Genomic DNA, 24,078 nt, shown 5'->3' with positions numbered 1-24,078 from the left:
CGTACGGAGCGGAGCCACGTGTGTACGAGGTGTACGGAGAGGAGCCGTGTGTGTACGGAGCAGAGCCGTGTGTGTACGAGGCGTACGGAGCAGAGCCGTGTGTGTACAAGGCGTGCGGAGTGGAGCCACGTGTGTATGAGGCGTACGGAGCAGAGCCACGTGTGTACGAGGTGTACGGAGCGGAGCCGCGTATGTACGAGGTGTACGGAGAGGAGCTGCGTATGTACGACGTGTATGGAGCGGAACCGCGTGTGTACGACATGTACGGAGCGGAACCGCGTGTGTACGACGTGTACGGAGCGGAACCGCGTGTGTACGACGTGTACGGAGCGGAACCGCGTGTGCACGAAGTGTGCGGAGCGGAACCGCGTGTGTACGAAGTGTACGGAGCAAAACCACGTGTACAAGGTTGATGTGGAAACCTGTAGAGAAAGTTTTAGGAGAAACTCAAAGGGGTTTCACACGTTTGCCAGTTTTGATCAAATCAGGGAGTCGATCCATTGGAGACAAAAGAAACACAACCAAATCTGTCGGTGTCCCAGACTCGTCTGAGTTTCAGACGCCTGGTCACAAGTTTTTATTACAAACTACAAAGAGAAGGAAACTGGGAGTGGCTTATATTATGTTACCTAAAAAGGAGGATAAGTTGGAAAAAAACAAAGTCATAAATCATGTCTTCTGCTGCATTCCCTAGGAGGCTGGTTATATCCAGTTTAATATACACTGCTCAAAAAAATAAAGGGAACACTCAAATAACACATCCTAGATCTGAATGAATGAAATATTCTCATTGAATACTTTGTTCTGCACAAAGTTGAATGTGCTGACAACAAAATCACACAAAAATCATCAATGGAAATCAAATTTATTAACCAATGGAGGCCTGGATTTGGAGTCACCCCCAAAATTAAAGTGGAAAAACACACTACAGGCTGATCCAACTTTGATGTAATGTCCTTAAAACAAGTCAAAATGAGGCTCAGTATTGTGTGTGGCCTCCACGTGCCTGTATGACCTCCCTATAACGCCTGGGCATGCTCCTGATGAGGTTGCGGATGGTCTCCTGTGGGATCTCCTCCCAGACCTGGACTAAAGCATCCGCCAACTCCTGGACAGTCTGTGGTGCAACGTGACGTTGGTGGATGGAGCGAGACATGATGTCCCAGATGTGCTCAATTGGATTCAGGTCTGGGGAACGGGCGGGCCAGTCCATAGCTTCAATGCCTTCATCTTGCAGGAACTGCTGACACACTCCAGCCACATGAGGTCTGGCATTGTCCTGCATTAGGAGGAACCCAGGGCCAACCGCACCAGCATATTGTCTCACAGGAGGTCTGAGGATCTCATCTCAGTACCTAATGGCAGTCAGGCTACCTCTGGCGCGCACATGGAGGGCTGTGCGGCCCTCCAAAGAAATGCCACTCCACACCATTACTGACCCACTGCCAAACTGGTCATGCTGAAGGATGTTGCAGGCAGCAGATCACTCTCCACGGCGTCTCCAGACTCAGGCACGTCTGTCACATGTGATCAGTGTGAACCTGCTTTCATCTGTGAAGATCACAGGGCGCCAGTGGCGACTTTGCCAATCCTGGTGTTCTGTGGCAAATGCCAAGCATCCTGCACGGTGTTTGGCTGTGAGCACAACCCCCATCTGTGGACGTCGGGTCCTCATACCACCCTCATGGAGTCAGTTTCTAACTGTTTGTGCAGATACATGCACATTTGTGGCCTGCTGGAGGTAATTTTGCAGGGCTCTGGCAGTGCTCCTCCTGTTCCTCCTTGCACAAAGGCAGGGGTAGCGGTCCTGCTGCTGGGTTGTTGCCCTCCTACGGCCCCCTCCACGTCTCCTGGTGTACTGGCCTGTCTCCTGGTAGCGTCTCCAGCCTCTTGACACTACGCTGACAGACACAGCAAACCTTCTTGCCACAGCTCGCATTGATATGCCATCCTGGATGAGCTGCCCTACCTGAGCAACTTCTGTGGGTTGTAGAGTCCTTCTCATGCTACCACGAGTGTGAAAGCACAACCAACATTCAAAAGTGACCAAAACATCAGCCAGAAAGCATTGGTACTGAGTTGTGGTCTGTGGCGCCCACCTGCAGAACCACTCCTTTATTGAGGGTGTCTTGATAATTGCCAATAATTTCAATCTATTGTCTATTTCATTTGCACAACAGCATGTGAAATTGATTGTCAATCAGTGTTGCTTCCTAAGTGGACAGTTTGATTTCACACAAGTTTGAATTACTTGGAGTTATAGTCTGTTGTTTAAATGTTCCCTTTATTTTTTTGAGCAGTATATATATATATATACTATAATAGCTGCAAATCCTACAAAACATTTCAGGTCACTAGGTTGGACCCAATCTATTATGGCCTGCATCTTCTCACAATCCATTGTAAACCCATCAGCCGATAAAATGATCCCACAGGAATGAAATTTCCTGAACAGAAAAAAACATTTCTAAATTTTTTCAACAAAGAATTCTCCCTCAACCTTTGTAATACAACACAGACATGTTCCTGGTGAGAATCCAAATCAGGAGAAAAAATTATACATCAAGATAAATCTCAAGAAATCTCCCAATGAAATCAGAGATATATCATTCAGATAGTTGTGAAATCCTGTTGGTGCATTGGAGAATCCAAATGGGAGGACGAGATTATCGAATAAAATCTCAGACGTTAAAGATGCCAATTTCCACTCATCACCCTTCAACATGCGGATCACATTGTAATAAACCCCTCTAAGGTTAAAGTTAGAAAACTCTTCATTCCCCAAAGGCTGATTATAGTCACGGCTCCACTCCGTACACCTCGTACACGAGCGGCTCCGCTCCGTACACCTCTTACACGCGCGGCTCCGCTCCGTACACCTCGTACACGCGCGGCTCCGCTCCGTACAACTCGTACACGCGCGGCTCCGCTCCGTACACCTCGTACACGCGCGGCTCCGCTCCGTACACCTCGTACACGCGCGGCTCCGCTCCGTACACCTCGTACACGCGCGGCTCCGCTCCGTACACCTCGTACACACACACGGCTACGCTCCATACACCTCGTACACACACACGGCTCCGCTCCATACACCTCGTACACGCGCGGCTCCGCTCCGTACACCTCGTACACGCGCGGCTCCGCTCCGTACACCTCGTACACGCGCGGCTCCGCTCCGTACACCTCGTACACGCGCGGCTCCGCTCCGTACACCTCGTACACGCGCGGCTCCGCTCCGTACACCTCGTACACGCGAGTCTCCGCTCCGTACACCGCGTACACATGCGGCTCCGCTCCGTACACCTTGTACACGCGCGGCTCCGCTCCGTACACCTCGTACACGCGCGGCTCTGCTCCGTACACCTCGTACACACACACGGCTCCGCTCCGTAAACCTCGTACACACGCGGCTCCGCTCCGTACGCCTCGTACACACGCGGCTCCGCTCCGTACGCCTCGTACACACGCGGCTCCGCTCCGTACGCCTCGTACACACGCGGCTCCGCTCCGTACGCCTCGTACACACGCGGCTCCGCTCCATACACCTCTTACACACGCGGCTCCGCTCCATACACCTCTTACACACACGGCTCTGCTCCGTACACCTCGTACACACACGGCTCTGCTCCGTACACCTCGTACACACGCGGCTCTGCTACATCCACACTGTAAACCCCTCCTGACCCCACACATAAACTTCAGCTCATCCAGCACCATGACAACCAGCACAGCAGAGTCCTGCATCCACTGAGGCCCCTGATCATGTGACCCCTGACTCCTCCCCTCCTGTGACCTCATCACAGCTCCTGTGCGCTCAGAGCAGCCATATATGTGGTGGCGGCTCTGCAGGTGGAGGTATGTGGAGACCCCATTACTGGGTGCAGGGGGCATTAACCCCTTCAGCACGGAGACTCTTTTGGGGTCTTGTGTTGCTCCTTTATAAGAATCATAAGGTTTTTGTTCTGTTTCCTGTAATAGATACATACGACCCAACTATGGAGACAGGAAGGGAGGAAACGTATTGTTCTCATAGTACAGGACCCCTTTACTGCCCCACAGTGTAATGCCCCCATTATGCCCCTTATGCAGGATGTATGATGCCCCCACACAGTGTAATGCCCCCATTATGCCCCTTATGCAGTATGTATGATGCCCCCATTATGCCCCTTATACAGTATGTATGATGCCCCCACAGTGTAATGCCCCCATTATGCCCCTTATGCAGGATGTATGATGCACCCACACAGTGTAATGCCCCCATTATGCCCCTTATGCAGGATGTATGATGCCCCCACACAGTGTAATGCCCCCATTATGCCCCTTATACAGTATGTATGATGCCCCCACAGTGTAATGCCCCCATTATGCCCCTTATGCAGGATGTATGATGCACCCACACAGTGTAATGCCCCCATTATGCCCCTTATGCAGGATGTATGATGCCCCCACACAGTGTAATGCCCCTTATACAGTATGTATGATCCCCCCCACACAGTGTAATGCCTCCATTATGCCCCTTATGCAGGATGTATGATGCCCCAACAGTGTAATGCCCCCATTATGCAGGATGTATGATGCCCCCCACACAGTGTAATGCCCCCATTATGCCCCTTATGCAGGATGTATGATGCCCCCACACAGTGTAATGCCCCCATTATGCCCCTTATGCAGGATGTATGATGCCCCCACACAGTGTAATGCCCCCATTATGCCCCTTATGTAGTATGTATGATGCCCCCACACAGTGTAATGCCCCTTATGCAGGATGTATGATGCCCCCACACAGTGTAATGCCCCCATTATACCCCTTTTGCAGTATGTATGATGCCCCCACACAGTGTAATGTCCCCATTATGCCCCTTATGCACTATGATGCCCCCACACAGTGTAATGCCCCCATTATGCCCCTTATGTAGTATGTATGATGCCCCCACACAGTGTAATGCCCCCATTATGCCCCTTATGCAGGATGTATGATGCCCCCACACAGTGTAATGCCCCCATTATGCCCCTTATGCAGGATGTATGATGGCCCCACACAGTGTAATGCCCCCATTATGCCCCTTATGCAGTATGTATGATGCCCCCACACAGTGTAATGCCCCCATTATGCCCCTTATGCAGGATGTATGATGCCCCCACACAGTGTAATGCCCCCATTATGCCCCTTATGCAGGATGTATGATGCCCCCCACACAGTGTAATGCCCCCATTATGCCCCTTATGCAGTATGTATGATGCCCCCACACAGTGTAATGCCCCCATTATGCCCCTTATGCAGTATGTATGATGCCCCCACACAGTGTAATGCCCCCATTATGCCCCTTATGCAGGATGTATGATGCCCCCACACAGTGTAATGCCCCCATTATGCCCCTTATGCAGGATGTATGATGCCCCACACAATGTAATGCCCCCATTATGCCCCTTATGCAGGATGTATGATGCCCCCCACACAGTGTAATGCCCCCATTATGCCCCTTATGCAGGATGTATGATGGCCCCACACAGTGTAATGCCCCCATTATGCCCCTTATGCAGTATGTATGATGCCCCCACACAGTGTAATGCCCCCATTATGCCCCTTATGCAGGATGTATGATGCCCCCACACAGTGTAATGCCCCCATTATGCCCCTTATGCAGGATGTATGATGCCCCCACACAGTGTAATGCCCCCATTATGCCCCTTATGCAGGATGTATGATGCCCCCCACACAGTGTAATGCCCCCATTATGCCCCTTATGCAGGATGTATGATGCCCCCACACAGTGTAATGCCCCCATTATGCCCCTTATGCAGGATGTATGATGCCCCCCACACAGTGTAATGCCCCCATTATGCCCCTTATGCAGTATGTATGATGCCCCCACACAATGTAATGCCCCCATTATGCCCCTTATGCAGGATGTATGATGCCCCCACACAGTGTAATGCCCCCATTATGCCCCTTATGCAGGATGTATGATGTCCCCACACAGTGTAATGCCCCCATTATGCCCCTTATGCAGGATGTATGATGCCCCCCACACAGTGTAATGCCCCCATTATGCCCCTTATGCAGGATGTATGATGCCCCCACACAGTGTAATGCCCCCATTATGCCCCTTATGCAGGATGTATGATGCCCCCACACAGTGTAATGCCCCCATTATGCCCCTTATGCAGGATGTATGATGCCCCCACATAGTGTAATGCCCCCATTATGCCCCTTATGCAGGATGTATGATGCCCCCACACAGTGTAATGTCCCCATTATGCCCCTTATGCAGGATGTATGATGCCCCCCACACAGTTTAATGTTCCGGGACGTACTAAAAAGAATGAAGATCAGGAATAAATGAAAAGAATGAACATAAAAACTTACAGGTCCAAACATATGGAGAGATATTATGGATTTCTTGTGTATCTTGCACATGGGATGAACATGAAATATATATTCCATTTACCATGTAAACAGGTGTATATTATATTCCTACCGTACCACCATCCCCCCACACACAGTATAATGTTCCCACAGTACCGCCTGAGGTCCTGCAGTTGGAATAAGTCCTGAGGTTTTACAGTTGGAATAATCCCTCTGGAGTTGGTTTTCCCTCTGCCTGCTCCCCTACATGTAGACCCTCGAGCATGTATACATCCATGTAGGGGAGCAGGCCTTACTAGATATCGATATCAAAAGAATCTAGTCGGCACTCTGTACAGCTGGGGTGGTGCACGTGGAAAACAGTGTTTCTAGGAAAAGCAAATCCCGGCACTCACGTGTTGATGATTAATTTGTTTATCCCACAAGTCACAAGACGTCTCAGCCTGTCCAAGGCTTTTTTCAATTGTGGTTAAATGCATTCAGTCAAAATATATATAGACAAATCCACGGAAATGACACAATTCTCATTAACATAAAAAAGAAGACCAACAGACAATATTTATAACCAAACTAAGCAAAAAATTAATGAGAATAATAAACATAAATTACAAAACATCACCCACAAGTAAATTTATATACCTAAATAATCTCTAAACCAATATAAATACATTAGTCTCAAAATATGAATTCCATTTAATTATTCCCACCTATACATATAATATATTTTAATACTTTCTCAAATATATATTTTTTTCAATATTCTTATATTGTTTTTATTAAATGTATTTAATATTTTATAATTTTTAAATTATTAATGTTTTAAGAATTTTTTTGTTTTTTAATTACTGCTCATTATATTTATATATACAGCTAATTCCTTATAAACAACCTGCATCAAATAATTGAATCTACCTTTTCCTCTCCATAATATTAAAATCCACCAGAGTCGTTTCAAGTCACTATCTAATTAATGTCCTGTAAATAAATCAGTATATTGCCGTGTTTGCGGTGATTTCTATAATAGTAGCTGGATGTGAAAACATACCTCTCTGAATGGGATAGGCTGAATTTGGATAATGAGATAAGTAGAAATAAAGGAACATTATGGTAAACCATTCTTACCTTGTGAATTAGGACTTGTGGGAATGGGGCCCATAATTCTGTATGGAGATGGTCATTGTATCACCTGTGTATATACCTGTATTACAGCGTATTTGGGTACTCTGTATATGCTGTAATGTCACAGGTGATCACTGTATTACCTGTACACTATATACAGGGCTCCTGTGTGTAATGTCACTGATGATCCCTGTATTACCTGTACACTGACACTATATACAGAGCCCCTGTGTATAATGTCACCGGTGATCACTGTATTACCTGTACACTATATACAGAGCTCCTGTGTATAATGTCACTGGTGATCACTGTTACCTGTACACTGACACTATATACAGAGCTCCAGTGTATAATGTCACCGGTGATCACTGTATTACCTGTACACTGACACTATATACAGAGCTCCAGTGTATAATGTCACTGATGATCCCTGTATTACCTGTACACTGACACTATATACAGAGTTACTGTGTATAATATCACCAGTGATAATATTAGTGTTATTAGCATTGTGTTTTTTATTAATGATCAGTATTGTATTATTCGGTCACTGTGTGGTGGTAATATATGATCTCGTCATGATGTGACAGTATTATTCAGTCTCTATGTGGTCTGGTAATGGTGTGATGGTATTATTCAGTCACTATGTGGAGGTAATATGTGGTCTTGTTATGGTGTGACTGTATTAATCGCCTGTATGTGGTATTCGATCACTATGTGGTCTGGTCATAGTGTGGCGGTATTTGTTCTTGTATGTGGTATTATTCGGTCACAATGTGGTGTTAATATGTAGTCTGGTCACGGTGTGGCAGTATTTCTCCCTTGTATGTTGCATTATTGGTCTTGGTAGAGTGGATTGTATTGTGTATGGCTGCCCTTTGTTCTCTCTGATATCAATAAGGGTAAGACTCTTGATTTCCAAAAGAGATTAAATACTTGGATGTTTAACCCCTCCCTGTCTTGTGACTATTACACAGTAGCAAATATGCACTTACAGGTGTTATATGGTGAAAACAAGTAATCGCCTATCCTAAGGCCCCATTCACACATTCATTATTTGGTCAGTATTTTACATATGTATTTGTAAGCTAAAACTAGGAGTGGGTGATAAATGCAGACATGGTGACGTGTTTCTATTATAATTTTCCTCTGATTGTTCCACTCCTGGTTTTGGGTTACAAATACTGATGTAAAATACAGACCAAATACTGAACGTGTGAACGAGGCCAAAGGATAAGTTATTGATTGGTGTGGGTCTGACTGCTGGGACCTGCACCGATCTTCAGAATGTGGAGCTTTTATCCCCATTAGTATGGAGCAGCATGTGCGACTCGACTACTGATCCATTCATTATCTAAGGGGCTGCACTTGGCTTTTTCTGGAAGACCCCAAAGAGGATGAATGGAGCTACGGTCAGACATCCCACCTGCTGCTGCATTTTAAAATGGGGATAAAAATTCCCAATTCTTCCGATCGGTGCCGTTTCCAATGCTCGGATTCCACCGATCAATAAGATATCACCTATCTAACCTGTGGATCGGTGATGATTTGTTTTCATCAAAGAACCCTTTAAAGAACCGTAATTTTGTGTACATCCCAGTTATAGTATGCGCACAGTAGATGTGGAGGAGCCGCCTGTGCTTTACAGTCAACGCTCCACTATAACGGGAATAATGGCTAACCGGTATTTACATATAGCTGTAGGGTGGGCCCCTAGAGTCAACTTTCCCTGTGGGCCCCAGACACCCCAGTCCGACCCTGCCTGTATGCCTCATATTAGAGGTCTGTTTGCTGTGAAATTACTTTTTATTCATTGAAGATTCCAATGCTTGCTGGCTGGGGGACGGGAAGAAAGCCCCGCCTACTGTGTTGATTAAAATATTTACCCCCTCCCCTGCACGTCACAGTGCCCTGTGACATGCAGTTGCCATGTCCAGATCCCGCTCCTACACGCTTTTTACGGTAGTGAAGCACTTGTACTGTGTACTATGCAGTTATAGTACTGAAGGGATCTTGTGCCCAGGCATCGGGAAGTCACAGTGACTCACTGGCATAGTACACAGTACAACTGCGCTTTCCGTAAAAAGTGAAGTGCGCAGGACCTGGGCATGGCTGCACGTCACAGGGCACTTCTTCCCGTCCACCGGCCCGCAAGCATCGGAATCTTCACTGAATAAAAAGCCATTTCACAGCAAACAGACCTCTGCTTGAGGCATACAGGTAACTATAGATTCACATTTCTATCACCTGTATGCCAATATTAGAGGTCAGATAAGTCCCAGCGGGTGACAGATTCCCTTTCATCAGCCGTGGGGTAGTCAGTGGAGTGGATTCCCATTAATAAATACTCACTTGGCCCCATTCCTTGTGCAGATACTAATGAATTCAGGACCTATGAGATTTGTACCTCATAATAGTTGGATAATTAGGGGTGTATCATCCATAGCAGCAGCCCACACGGCCACTATAGTGCCCATGAAAAAACACTGAATTAGAGCTTGGTTTAAGTTAGTATCCATGCAGCACAAAAATGCATGTTTACTATGGCCATAAATCAGAAAAAAACTATAAAAAGAAAAATGATCATAAACCCTGCTGTAAATAAATAAATAAAAAGGAAAAGTGCATTTAAATAAAATGGGGTTCTTAGCAACACTGTTTTTGATCAAAAATAGCATGAAAGCTATCCCACCATGGCATGGTGAAACCATTCGGAATAGTCCTACTCTGTATAATAATAAAAACCTTACCATGTGTCAAAGCCTCAAACTTCTGTGTGTGAATCAGACATGAGATCTAACGAGATAGAAGATTACAGTCCGGGGAAGACGGGAAACATTCATATAGACGACCGGTGAAGATGAATGTCATACTCATCATGAAGTAGTTATTTCTCATGTCACATGTAATGAATATCTCCTGCAGTATTGCTAATGCCGATTGCAGTGTTGGTAAATGAGACGAGAATTAGCTTTATGGAAGATGAGTCTATGAGAAACGTGTTCAGCTACAGAATCAAAGGAAGAAACTGCTTGTTGTCTGTAGCCTAAAATATATAGGTTTTATTAGTAGTTGTAAAGAAGAAAATTAAATACTGTAAAATAATAAATCTCCTCATATGTTTCCCCTTATTATCTCCAGTAATTGTATTATTACACAGGATTTTTATAATGTTACATAGGCTCATCATCTTCTCATTCAGGTCCCTACAATATCAGATCCTCTCAGTGAAGATCTATTAAAGATAATTTTCCTTATGGACCCATCAAAGATGGATTTGGACACAGACCAGAAGGCAGAGAGGATATTACACCTCACCCTAGAGATCCTCTTCCGGCTTACTGGAGAGGTGAGAGATTCTGATGATGTCACATTACATCATTCTTATCAATGGGAATAACAGATGAACATAATTGGAGAGGTGAGGACTCTGGAAATGTCTGTAGAGAGATTTATTATTGTGTCCCTCCATACCCAGGATTACACAGTAGTGAAGAAAACATCTAGTGAGCGTTGTCAGGCCCCTGTGACTGAGGGATGGGAAAGACCCCTGAGCCTATTCACAAGGCCTCCATCTCACCCCTTGATACATGAGGACATCAATGACCAGAAGATCCTAGAACTCGCCTACAAGATGATTGAGCTGTTGACTGGAGAGGTGAGAGATTCTGATGACGTCACATTACATCATTCTTATCTATGGGAATAACAGATGGACAATACTGGGATATTATACAGTAACACAATGAAAGCTTCTGGGGGATGACTGTATCATTGTATGTGTCAGGTTCCTATAAGATGTCAGGATGTCGCTGTCTATTTCTCCATGGAGGAGTGGGAGTATTTAGAAGAACACAAAGATTTGTATAAAGACGTCATGATGGAGGTTCCCCAGACCCTCACATCACCAGGTAATAGACAGGACTAAATACACATGGACTATAATTATCTGTATGTAAAGAATGAATTCAGTCCCTGTATGTGTTTCCTCCAGATCTGTCCAGTAAGAGGACAACACCAGATAGATGTCCCCGTCCTCTTCTTCCACAGGACTGTAAACAAGAAGACCCCAATGTTCCTCAAGATCATCAGGTAGATGGAGAGAAGGTGTCATGAGATCTCCCCTACGATGTGTAGATGGCTGTGAAGGTCTTGTGTTCAGTCTTGTTTTATCCACCAGTATTATATGTTTTCTATTTGTGTAACGAGAACAGTGGAGATGGCAGGATTAGAGCTGATCATAGATGTGACTTCTCATCTATTTGTGACTTTTACAATATTTGTTTCAGGGTGAAGATCTGACCCATATTAATATTACAGAGACATATGTAAGGGGTGATGAGCGGTGTAAAGAGGAGATTCCTACATATGACCACCCAGGTGAGTAGTAACCACTAAGTGCAGAGAAGTCACAGATTCTTCTCAGTCACCGGCTGTGGCTGCTTTATCGGTGGTGTAGTCCGGCCATATCACAATCATGTGATCACCATTTTGCTTCTAGACCACAACATTCTCTTCTACCTAAAACTGTTCAAATGATTTTGGGCATTGAAAGCCCTTTTCCATAGAACTTACAACCTGGAGGATCCACCTACCCCCTGGGATTAGGAGACGCTGACCGTTACCTGCCCAAATATGTAAACTACAAAGCCAAATGACAGCGTACGTAGAATGTGCTGACAAGTTAGAAAATCACTTTAAGAAAAATATTATGATGAGCCTGTAAGAGAAAGCGGAGGGTAATGATGCTGTTGGCTTCCTAGATCCCTGATATCTTATTGGATGAATCTACCTTCTCTTCCTTCTGTGCTGCTGAATGTCCTCATATGGTCCCTACAAGACCAGGTCCAGTCTTTTTGACCAAAATTCACTTTTATTATGATCGAAAACATTAAATGTGCAGTGAGGCCAAGTGTGAATTTCTGTACAATAACAACAGAGTTTCCCTTTATCCCGACTTTTCAGTTTCTTTTAAAACCGACTAACTTCAAACAGGATTGTGATAAACTACATAAAAAACATTACACCTGTGCCATGATATATCTCTAAGCTAAACACCTCATCTCTGCACTATTATAAAAAGTTCTCTTTCAATGTCTAATATTTCTTCTTGAAACTCATCTGACAGAAAATATTGTCCCTTACGATAGTTTAGATTGCCAAGAGCCCCCGAGCCCCATAATCTAATTACCCCAGAGAGGTTTCACCACTAGTTACTATTTACTGATGAAGACTGTTGAGTTTGATCATTTCAGTAGATGTGTTATTGTCTATACTCACAGTTTTTGACTACAGTAGTTGGTACCCAAAATACTCTGATTTAATCTCTTCCTGCAGCCTATTTTGTGTTGCTAATCAGGCTCCATTTTTCAAATCTGATGTGTGTCACTTTATGTGGAGATAACTTTGGAATTTTTCACAAAGGATAATAGGAAACAAATGGACCTTACAAATTATTTTCCAACTTCTCTTGAATGTGACAATCCCCTATATACGGTTGTACACTACTGTCTGCTCACATGGCAGGTTAAGAAGGGAAGGAGCGACATTTAGCTATTTGAATACAGATCTTGCTGGAATAGTTTGCAGACACAATGTATTGGGGACACTGTTCATAGTCACCTGGGACCTCAAAAAATGGCCACCGTGAACAGGCTTGCACCATCTACTCCGTTTTCCAGATCCCAGGGATTGCCTTGCTCATCACCCTTTAACCAATCCTTACCATGGATTTGGACTTACACAGACATCTCCAGCTTGGGCCATGGTGTTAGCTGCTGTTCTGTGGTGTGACATGGCAAGAAGAATAGTCAGGTAGCCGGGTCAGAGCCAAGAGGGCAGAGAAAATACAAAATCAGATGACACAAGAGTAGTCAGTAAATGGGCCGAGGTCACAACAGGAAACAAATACACAAGCCGAGAGCTGAGCACAGAGGACTGACCCAGAGGAGAACAAGGCTGTATCTGGCAGCTTCCGGCAATATGCTTCCAGCTTTAGTAGGGTGCGGTGCTTTCCAATTAGCTGAAGCAGGGAGCAGATTACTCCAGCTGGACAGCACACACACCCATACTACCAGACTGGATGGTACTACTGGTCCCAGCAACCCTAATCTTAGTGGCTAGACAGAGACTGCACCGCCCAGTTGCTTCTGTTTCTGACGTCTCCTCCATCACCAGCGCCGCCTGCAGGATGAATAAGGCGGCTTCTGGTGAGAGAAGCAGACGTCGCAGGAGCAGATCCCAGAGGAGATGGGACACACCATTTGCAGAAGCCCTAATGTGGCCAAATTGGAAGAAAACCAGAGCAGTATTATCCCCCATAAAGTGACTCCATTTTGGAGATTATAGCCCTCAATGAATAGTAGTGACAATTTTGACTCCACAGCTTCTTTCCAGAAATTAGCACGTAGTGGATGTTGAAGAGGGAAAATTGCACATTTGCCATTTTATTATCCAACACATAGTGCCCAGATTGTGCCCCAGGGGAGACACAACGTAAATTAAGTGGGTTCTTCTCACTATAGTAATGTCAAATACATGGATGATAAATGTAGTTTGGGCACACTGCAAGGCTCAGAAGTGAGGGGGAGATTTGACTTTGGGAGAGCGGATATTGCTGGATTGGGTTATGGAAGCCATGTTGCTTTTCAAGAGCCTTTGAGCCACTAATAATGTGGAAACCTCTGTTTTTCCACTGACAGATGATGGACTTGAGTGGGGACTTTTTTTGTGACCTGAATAGAAGTTTTTATTGGTGTTATTTTCATCTACATAACATCATTTGGTGGCTTTTTATTCCATAATTTGGAGGCAGAATGAACAAACAGTTGAACACCACACTCCACTGGTTCATCCTTTGAGGTTTTCCATTAGACTGTAAACTATCATTGTCTTGGTGAATAATTCAATATTTTTACATAACTTGCCATTTTTATGGAAAGTTTAAGTAGAAATGTTCAAAAATATTAATTTAAAAAATATTGTATTCAAAATAATAATAATTGGTTTTATTCTTAGCAGATGACTGTACCAGGAGATCAGAGGGACAGCCGACATCTTCAATTTTTAAATCCGATGATCTTGAGATCACACAAGATACAACTGAAGTGAATGCCATTACTCCAGATATACTATCATTCCTTCCCAGCAAAGATCTGTCATTTGATCCTTTGAAACAGGTCCTGTCTTCTGATTCATTACCGACTACTAAGGAAAATCAAAGTCACAAAATAAGCATTAAAAAACGAACTGCTCTTAAAGCAAAGAAGCCATTTTCACATTCAGAATATGGAAATAGTTTTCCTCCCAAAAAGTCTTTTCTTAAACATCAAAAAATTCACACAGTAGAGAATAGATTTTCTTGTTCCAAGTGTGGGAAATGTTTTAACCAGAAATCAAATTTTGTTAGTCACCAGAGAACTCACACAGGGGAGAAGCTATTTTCATGTTCAGAATGTGGGAAATGTTTTGGGAATAAATCATCTCTTCTTAGACACCAGAGACTTCACACAGGGGAGAAGCCTTATTCATGTTCTGAATGTAAGAAATGTTTTGGTAATAAATCATCTCTTCTTAGACACCAGAGCAGTCACACAGGGGAGAAGCCATTTTCATGTTTAGAATGTGGAAAATGTTGTGTAATGAAGTCACACCTTGTTAGACACCAGAGCCTTCACACAGGGGAGAAGCCTTATTCATGTTCTGAATGTGAGAAATGTTTTGGAAATAAATCATCTCTTCTTAGACACCAGAGAATCCACACAGGGGAGAAACCTTTTTCATGTTCAGAATGTGGGAAAAGTTTTACTCACAAAGCGCATCTTGATAGCCACCAGAGAACCCACAGAGGGGAGAATCCTTTTTCATGTTCAGAATGTGGGAAATATTTTACACAGAAATCAAGTTTTGTTAAGCACCAGAAAAGTCACACAGGGGAGAAGCCTTTTTCCTGTTCAGAATGTGAGAAATGTTTTAACCGGAAATGGAATCTTGTTATACACCAGAGAATCCACACAGGGGAGAAGTCTTTTTCATGTTCAGAATGTGGGAAATGTTTTCGAGCTAAATCAACTCTTTTTACACATCAAAGAACTCACACAGGGGAGAAGCCTTTTTCATGTTCAGAATGTGGAAAATTCTTTAACACTGGATCGGCTCTTGTTAGGCACCAAAGAATCCACACAGGGGAGAAGCCTTTTTCGTGTTCAGAATGTGGGAAATGTTTTACTCACAAAGCGCATCTTGATAGCCACAAGAGAATCCACACAGGGGAGAAGCCTTTTTCCTGTTCAGAATGTGGGAAATGTTTTAACCTGAAAGCACGTCTTGATAGCCACCAAAGAACCCACACAGGGGAGAAGCCTTTTTCCTGTTCAGAATGTGGAAAATGTTTTGTACACAAATCATCTCTTCTTTATCACCAAAGAACTCACACTGGGGAGAAGCCTTTTTCATGTTCAGAATGTTAAAAATGTTTTAACCTAAAATTGTATCATCTTAACCCTTTTACCCCCGAGCTTGTTTTTTCCTTCCTGACCAGGCCAAATTTTACAATTCTGACCAGTGTAATTTTCTGTGGCAATAACTCTGTAACGCTTTAACGAATTCCAGTTATTCGGAGATAGTTTTTTCATGACACATTGTACTTTGTTTCCCTTAAATTTAGGTCAATTTGTTTATTTGTGAAAATATCAGAATTTTGGTGAAAATGTTGAAAATTTCGCAATTTACTTAACACCTTGGTTGCATAAGCGAATATCTACCATGTTTTTTTTTTTTTTTTTAAAAAAGATGCTGCTGAAGATATATCTCGCAGACAATTTTTCTATATATTAACTATCTATCATATCTATCTATCTATCATATAACTATCCACAGTATCTATGCATATCTATCTATCCATACAGCTATCCATTTTTTATGTATCTTTGCCCTCACAGGGTGCTTCTGCGCTTTCTTTATATACATTGTGCAGTTATTGCAGCTGGCACCTGTTCACACTTAGGAGGTGCTGGTCAGGTTTCTTACTATATATCACTATAGGAGGTTTGTAACTGCCTCCTCCCTGACTCAGCACTCCTCCCATTAATCAGCTGTTGATGTATAGCCAGTTCTACCAGCCCATTAAATTGTAGGCGTTTTAGCCCAGAATTGACATGTTTTGTCAAAAGTTGTAGGCTTGTAGCCCGAAAGTGGCATGTAGCGTGGAGCAGGACCCATCAGACGGGAGGTCACCTTGCTGCTGTTGATGGGCACACACGAATTGGCTAATTTATGCGCTAAGAACCTTTTGTTTTTTATAAGTACAGCTTACTGAGTAATACAGTTTAGATCTAATGTTTCCATTGTTTTTATGTATCTTGGCCCTCACAGGGTGCTGCTGCACTTTCTTTAGATACATAGGTAGATGGATATATCTATCCTTATATCTATCTATCATATATCTATCTACAGTATCTATCCATATCTATCATATATCTATCTCTGTATCTAATGAAGATAAAGGCATCGCTCCAGTCTTCACTGTATTTCTATTGGTTTATTGACACATAGTCATGGTGGTAATGGCAGTGGAAACGTTTCGTTCCTATTGAGGAACTTGTTCGAGCAGTGCATAATCCATCAAGTGAATCATATGAAGGTGCAGCAATTAGAATTATAACAATTCTACTTATCACAAAATCAAGAAAAGTGCTTAGATACAGTGCATAAATATACATAGACTCATCCACATAATCATTCATAATAGTCCACTCCATTAATGTTTACCTTTGTATAAAGTGCCAGCAATGTCATAGTTATATTAATTGATAATGTGATTTCACCTGTGTAAGATTTAACCCCTTAGTGACCGGACCAGTTTTTTTTTAAATCTGACCAGTGTCACTTTATGTAGTAATAACTCTGGAACGCTTCTACATATCCCATTGATTTTGAGATTTTTTTTGTGACACATGATACTTTATAATAATGGTAAATTTAGGTTGATATGTTTTGCTTTTATTTATAAAAATATCAGAAAAATGTTTTAAAAATTGCAATTTTCAAACTTTGAATGATTATCCCTTTAATCCAGATAGTGAGACCACAAAAAAACATTAACCACTTCGCACCAGAGCCTGTTTTTGCCTTCGTGACCGGGCCAATTTTTTCAATTCTGACCACTGTCACTTTATGAAGTAATTACTCTGGAACGCTTCAACGGATCCCCTTGATTCTGAGACTGTTTTTTCGTGACGTATTGTACTTCATGATAGTGGTAAAATTTCTTCGATATCACTTGCGTTTATTTGTGAAAAAATCAGAAATTTGGTGAAAATTTTGAAAATTTAGCAATTTTCAAACTTTGAATTTTCATGCCTTTAAATCAGAGAGATATGTCACACAAAATAGTTAATAAATAAGATTTCCCACATGTCTACTTTACATCAGCACAATTTTGGAACCAAATTTTTTTTTTGTTAGGGAGCTATAAGGGTTAAAAGTTGACCAGCGATTTCTCATTTTTCCAACAAAATTTACAAAAACATTTTTTTAGGGACTACATCATATTTGAAGTCACTTTGAGGGGTCTTTATGACAGAAAATACCCAAAAGTGACACCATTCTAAAAACTGCACCCCTCAAGGTGCTCAAAACCACATTCAAGAACTTTATTAACCCTTCAGGTGCTTCACAGGAATTTTTGGAATGTAGAAGAAAAAAATGAACATTTAACTTTTTTCACAAAAATGTTACTTTAGACCCAATTTTTTTTATTTTCACAGGGGTAACAGGAAAAAATGGACCACAAAATTTTTTGTGCAATTTCTCTTGAGCACGCTGATACCCCATATGTGAGGGAAAACCACTGTTTGGGCGCACTGCAGGGTTCGGAAGGAAGGAGCGCCATTAGACTTTTTGAATGTAAAATTTGTCTGAATAATTAGCAGACGCCATGTTGCGTTTGGAGAGCCCCTGATGTTCCTAAACAGTGGAAACCCCCCACAAGTGACACCATTTTTGGAAACTAGACCCCTTAGGGAACTTATCTAGATGTGTGATGAGCACCTTGAACCCAAAGGTGCTTCACAGAAGTTTATAATATTGAGCTGTAAAAATAAAATTTTCACATTTTTACCACAAAAACGTTTTTCATCCCTTAATTTTGCATTATCATAAGGGTAATAGGATAAATTGCACCATGAAATTTGTTGTGCAATTTCTCCTGAACACGCCGATACCCCATATGTGGAGGCAAACCACTGTTTGGGCGCACAGCAGGGTTTGAAAGGGAAGGAGCGCCATTTGACTTTTTGAATGTAAAATTTGTTTGAATAATTAGCGGACGCCATGTTGCATTTGGGGAGCCCCTGATGTGCCTAAACAGTGGAAATCCCCCACAAGTGACACCATTTTGGAAACTAGACCCCTTAGGGAACTTATCTAGATGTGTGGTGAGCACCTTGAACCCCAAGGTGCTTCACAGAAGTTTATAATAATAAGCTGTAAAAATTAAATTTTCACATTTTTCCCACAAAAAATGTTTTTCATTCCCTAATTTTACATTATCATAAGGGTAATAGGAAAAATTGCACCATGAAATTTGTTGTGCAATTTCTCCTGAGTATGCCGATACCCCATATGTGGGGGAAAACCACTGCTTTGGTGTACGGCAGGGTTCGGAAGAGAAAGCAGCGCTATGTTGGCTGGGATAGGCAGCAGACACCATGTCACATTTGAAGAGTCGCTGACATGCCGAAACAGCAGAAACCCCCACAAGTGACCCCATTTTGTAAACTACACCTCTCAAGGAATTCATCTAGGGAAGTAGTGAGTATTTTTTAATTTTTAAATTTATACCATTGGGCAGTGAAAAAAGCATAATTATATTTTTACCACAAAAAAGTGTTTTACCCTCAGATTTTACATTTTCACACAGGGCAATGGGTAAAAATGGTGCCGAAATGTGTCACACAATTTCTTCTAAAAGTGGCAATACCCCATATGTGGCTGTATCGGACCGCTTAGCCATACGGTGAGATCTGGGGGGGACGGAGCACTATTTGACAATTGGAGAACAAATTATTGTAGAATGGACATTTGGATTTGGGAGCACAAAATTTTCTGAATTTCTTTTGGGGGGCAAGGGCCGTTTCGCTTTTCCAGAGCCTTTCTGCTACCAGTAACTTGGAAGTCCCTTATATTTTTAACAGATGACGGACCTGAGTGGGGACTAGCTTTTTTTGAGGACTGAGTTGAAGCTTTTATTGGGAACATTTTACGTAACATTTATTCGGCGCTCTAGGCTGAGCACTTACATTGGGGTTTCCATCTAAATTTCCAAGTGATGTAATTCAGATGAAACCCCTGCGGGATCCATTCACTGTAATGAGGCAGCAGAGTTACTCTGGACTCCGTCTGGCCTCTGTTTAGCGGTGTCCTTTTTTTCAGAAGTGCACAAAACTGTGGCCAACCGCACTTTTATGCACGCCTAAAACAAATGACACCGTGGGATCACAGGCCAGACGGCATCCACAGTGGCCTATATCTGCCTCATTACAGGGAATCTTCCGTCATGGGTTCCGTCTGAATCACGTATTTCAGAGATTTACACGGAAACTCTGGTGTAAGTGCTCAGCGCAGAGCGCAGAATAAGTGTGAGCAGAGCCTCACTGCGATCTTTGGGAGACATAATAAACAAATCAGTAGCAGGTGAAGAATTGGTTTTATTTATTTTTTACGCCGTTCCTCGTGTGATATAACTGATTAGATTACTTTATTCTTCGGGTCGGTGCGATTACAGATACCAGATTTATATCGGGTTTTTATGACTGACAGCTGTCACACACTAAGAGACGCTTAGTTTTTGCATCGCCATATTTTGAGAGCTATAATTTTTCCATATTTCAGCCGACAGAGTCATGTGATGGCTTGTTTTTTGCGGAACGAGTTGACATTTTTATTGGTACCATTTTTGGGTACATGACATTTTTTGATCGCTTTCTATTCCGTTTTTTGGGAGGTAAAATTAGCAAAAACAAACGATTCAGGAATTGTTTTTTGAGGTTTTTTTTTATGCCGTTCTGCGTGTGGTAAAAGTGATCAGGCAGCGTTATTCTTCGGGTCAGTACAGCGATACTACACTTACTGTATTTTTTTTAATGTTTTGGCGCTTTTACACAATAAAACAATTTTCTAGAAAAAAATATTTTTTTTGCATTGCTTTATTCTGAGCGCTATAACTTTTTTATTTTTCGGCTGATGGAGCTGTATGGCGGCTTTTTTTTTGCGGAACAAGATGACGTTTTCAGCGGTACCATTTTTATTTCTATTTTGTTTTTTGATCAAATTTTTTTCCACTTTTTGTTTGGCGATATGATGAAAAAGCATTTTTTTTTGCTCCGTTTTTTATTTATTTTTATTACGGTGTGCACAGAAGGAGTTAATTAGTGTGACAGTTTTATAGCTCTGGTTGTTTCGGACGCGGCGATACCAAATATGTGTACTTTTTTTGGTTTTGTAAAAATATACGGATTTATTGGTTTAATTTTTTTTTTTTTGTGATTTTTTTTTTTTTTTAACAGTTTAAAAACTTTTTTTTTTACTTTTTTTTACATTTTTACTTAGTCCCTGTATGGGACATTAATTTTTATTTTTCTGATCACTGATCTCATGTAATGTAATAGACATGTATTACATTACATGAGATCTTCGCTGACTGTTTCGCAGTCAGTCTCCAGCCTGGCTTCAGCTGCAGGCTGAGCCAGGCAGGACACCATATATGGCAGATCTGGAGGCGGTCATGTGGCCTCCAGCTGCCATAGCAACCCCAGGTCCTGGAAGGTATCAGGGTTCGTCGGAGAGGTAAGTAAGACGATCCCCTCTCCTCCTTCTATCTTCTATATGCCACGATCACTATAGATCGAGGCATATAGAACATAGCAAAGGGTTAACATCACTGGGACCTGATCCAATCAGGTCCCGATGATGTCCCCTGTCAGAGCTAATGCTCTGCATCGGAATCGCAGCGCTTGCAGGACCCTGGGGGTCCTGAGCGCTGGGAGACCACCCACCGTTTTTAAACTTCGGCGCTGCACAGAGCCAGCAAGCGCCGACGTTTATCTACAGTGGGCGGTCAGGAACTGGTTAAACGAGGAACTTTTGTTTTATCTCTAGGCCAGTAGTGAAACAATATCATCATAAGAGGGAGTTGTGTTTTAAAGTTCCACATTTCTTTAATGCAATCTAGAATAGCCCCCAGAAGATGCTTAGTTTTGGACACAGCCAAAGCCCATGTAATAAGTCCGTAGAAGGGGTTTTACATTTAGGACAATAAGTAATTCTATCAGGTGTAATGGGTGTTTTGGGGAGATCAAAGGCGGATCTTGCTTTATGAATGATCTTAAATTGAGTTTCCCTCCACATCTCATTAGTTATTACTTTACTGTTTTTTCCCAACCTTCTCTTATCTTAACTCCAATGTCTTGATCATTTAAATTATTTCTCCCAGTGTTTGAAACAAAATTCAGGATTTACTCCCAACATCACATCCCTCATTGCATTGTATAAGAAAGATATAGATGATGACGTCCTCGTGGCCCTCACTAAGCAATTAAAGTCATTAGCAGTAAATTACAAGGGAGGTGTCTTTCAGGTGACTCCTGAAAGAGCGTCTAATTTGTTTCAATTGAAATGTCTGATTAGGGCTTAGATGAAATTTCTCAATCAATTCATCCATCCTTATCCATCTTGATTTTTGATGTTGATCCCTCTTTTATTTGAAAAAATTCTATCCTATCCTCTTTTAAAGAATTACCCACCAACATTAGCGAATATGGATTCAATCGTCACGGGCATTTCATTGCCCCCTCTATGCCCCCTGTTCTCAATTGCACACATATCGGAGAATGGTCTGAGATTCCCCTGGGTAAATATTTCACTTTGTGAATTAACGAATTCAGAGATTCTGTTCCAATTGCCAAGTCAGTCCTTGACAAGGAATGGTGTGACATTGAGTAGCATGAATATTGTCTTATTAAAGGAGTTCTCTGTCTCCAAATATCCACATACTCCATTTCTGAAAATAATCTAGACATCCCCGTAGAGGAGGCCGGGTCAGGTATGTTACCCGTATGTAGTCTATCCCAATGTGGGTGGAAATAATTATTGAAATCTCCCATCAACAAAACTGTAGTCGTAGGAAATTCCAATGTAAAGAATAATATTTTTTTTAATAATTGTATCCTTATATGGAGGGGGTTTATATAAAGCTACCAAAATTATTTGAATTCCGTACATATAGCCTAATATACCAATATACCACCCTTCCGTATCCAATGCAGTTTTAAATGGGATTGATTTATAAATCAAAACAGATACCCCTCTGGCTGAAAAGAAAAGTCCGAATGAAAAACATGGCCTAACCACAACCTATTAATTTGTTTTGTTTCATAGGTCAAATGTGTTTCCAACAAGCAGACAACAGCTGGTTGGTATTGATGTACCAAGTATATACAGCCACCTCTTAGTTGGGTCTCCCATGCCCCGCACATTCCACGCTATAATATTTACAAAGAAAAAACTGGAAGTCTGAACTGAAACGCAAATTGATGTGCATGCAAAGTGTAAATGCATGTTCACACAAGGCCACTAGACAGAGAAAAACCAAAAACAAGCAAAATACCCAAATAACTGGAAGTAAATGGATATAATATTTACAAGCTTAGCTATATGTGCGCAGGGAAACAGAATAACCAGTAGACCGTTTTCAGCTGTTCCTCCACCCTCCCTTCTTTTTTGCATGTACCCCTTTTTAACACATAACATAAATAACTTCTAACATTGCAATACAATCAATCAAACATTACAGACATTTCTCCCCGGAGGGGAGATTGGAAGCCTGTATAAGTCCAAAACCTGACCTAAAAAGAAAAACTCTTCTTCAAAACCTTTTCAGAGATTCCCGCGGTCCATATCAAATGGCATCAAGATTCAAAAGCCACAAAAGCAAAAGTGTTGATGATTATGGAGGTCCGTATTTTTCCACTTTCAATTTAGCTTCGCTGATGTCCAGCCATTGTGTAGTTTCCCGGGGAGGTTCATGATTGAACACCTTTCCTGAGACTACGAACCTCAGATGCGCTGGATACATCACAGAATATGGGAGTAGTAAGTCTCGCAACCTTTTCTTTACAGATGTAAATTGTGCTCTGCGTTTCTGCACTTCAGCAGAGAAGTCAGGAAAGATGGCCACCTTTGGTCTTCGATAAGTTAGGACAGTCACATGATTGTATCTCTGTATTGCAGTAACTTCAATACAAAAGGCCTTGGCGGAGCTCCTGGTGGAGGGGGTCTGAAAGGCATCCTATGAGCACATTCTATTGCCAACATAGGAGACAGAACCTCTCTTCCAAACTTGTCCCTGAGCCAGGTCTCCATAAATTCAACCAGGTTTTTGCCTTCAGCTCTTCTAGGACTCCTATAAGGAGTAGATTGTTTATACGGAGTCTGTTCTCCAAGTCATCCAATCCGTTTTATTAAGCAGAGTAATCAGATTTTGCTTGTATGTTTTCATATCCTTTTGCATCTTAGACAAGATCCTCAATATTACT

At 42.4% G+C, this 24,078-nt stretch overlaps 1 protein-coding gene across 1 annotated transcript in view; it reads left to right on the top strand.

The window, feature by feature from the left end:
• The window catches only part of LOC141182624 (uncharacterized), a 207,475-nt gene extending 188,658 nt beyond the window's left edge, over window positions 1-18,817 (top strand). The window contains exons 2-7 of the mRNA XM_073660788.1: window positions 10,689-10,835; window positions 10,965-11,144; window positions 11,274-11,397; window positions 11,481-11,578; window positions 11,776-11,866; window positions 14,507-18,817. Coding sequence (XP_073516889.1) covers window positions 10,743-10,835; window positions 10,965-11,144; window positions 11,274-11,397; window positions 11,481-11,578; window positions 11,776-11,866; window positions 14,507-15,954 — 2,034 coding nt within the window. The 5' untranslated portion in view covers window positions 10,689-10,742 and the 3' untranslated portion in view covers window positions 15,955-18,817. The remainder of the gene's footprint in view (window positions 1-10,688; window positions 10,836-10,964; window positions 11,145-11,273; window positions 11,398-11,480; window positions 11,579-11,775; window positions 11,867-14,506) is intronic.
• The last annotated feature ends 5,261 nt before the right edge of the window (window positions 18,818-24,078 follow it).

The sequence above is a fragment of the Phyllobates terribilis genome, unplaced genomic scaffold (genome assembly GCF_046119375.1).
Source record: "Phyllobates terribilis strain yellow unplaced genomic scaffold, ASM4611937v1 Scaffold_35__1_contigs__length_13245226, whole genome shotgun sequence".
Lineage (NCBI taxonomy): Eukaryota > Metazoa > Chordata > Amphibia > Anura > Dendrobatidae > Phyllobates > Phyllobates terribilis.
The sequence above is the reverse complement of the archived record's forward strand: the minus strand, read 5'-3'. Positions and strand labels throughout refer to the sequence as shown.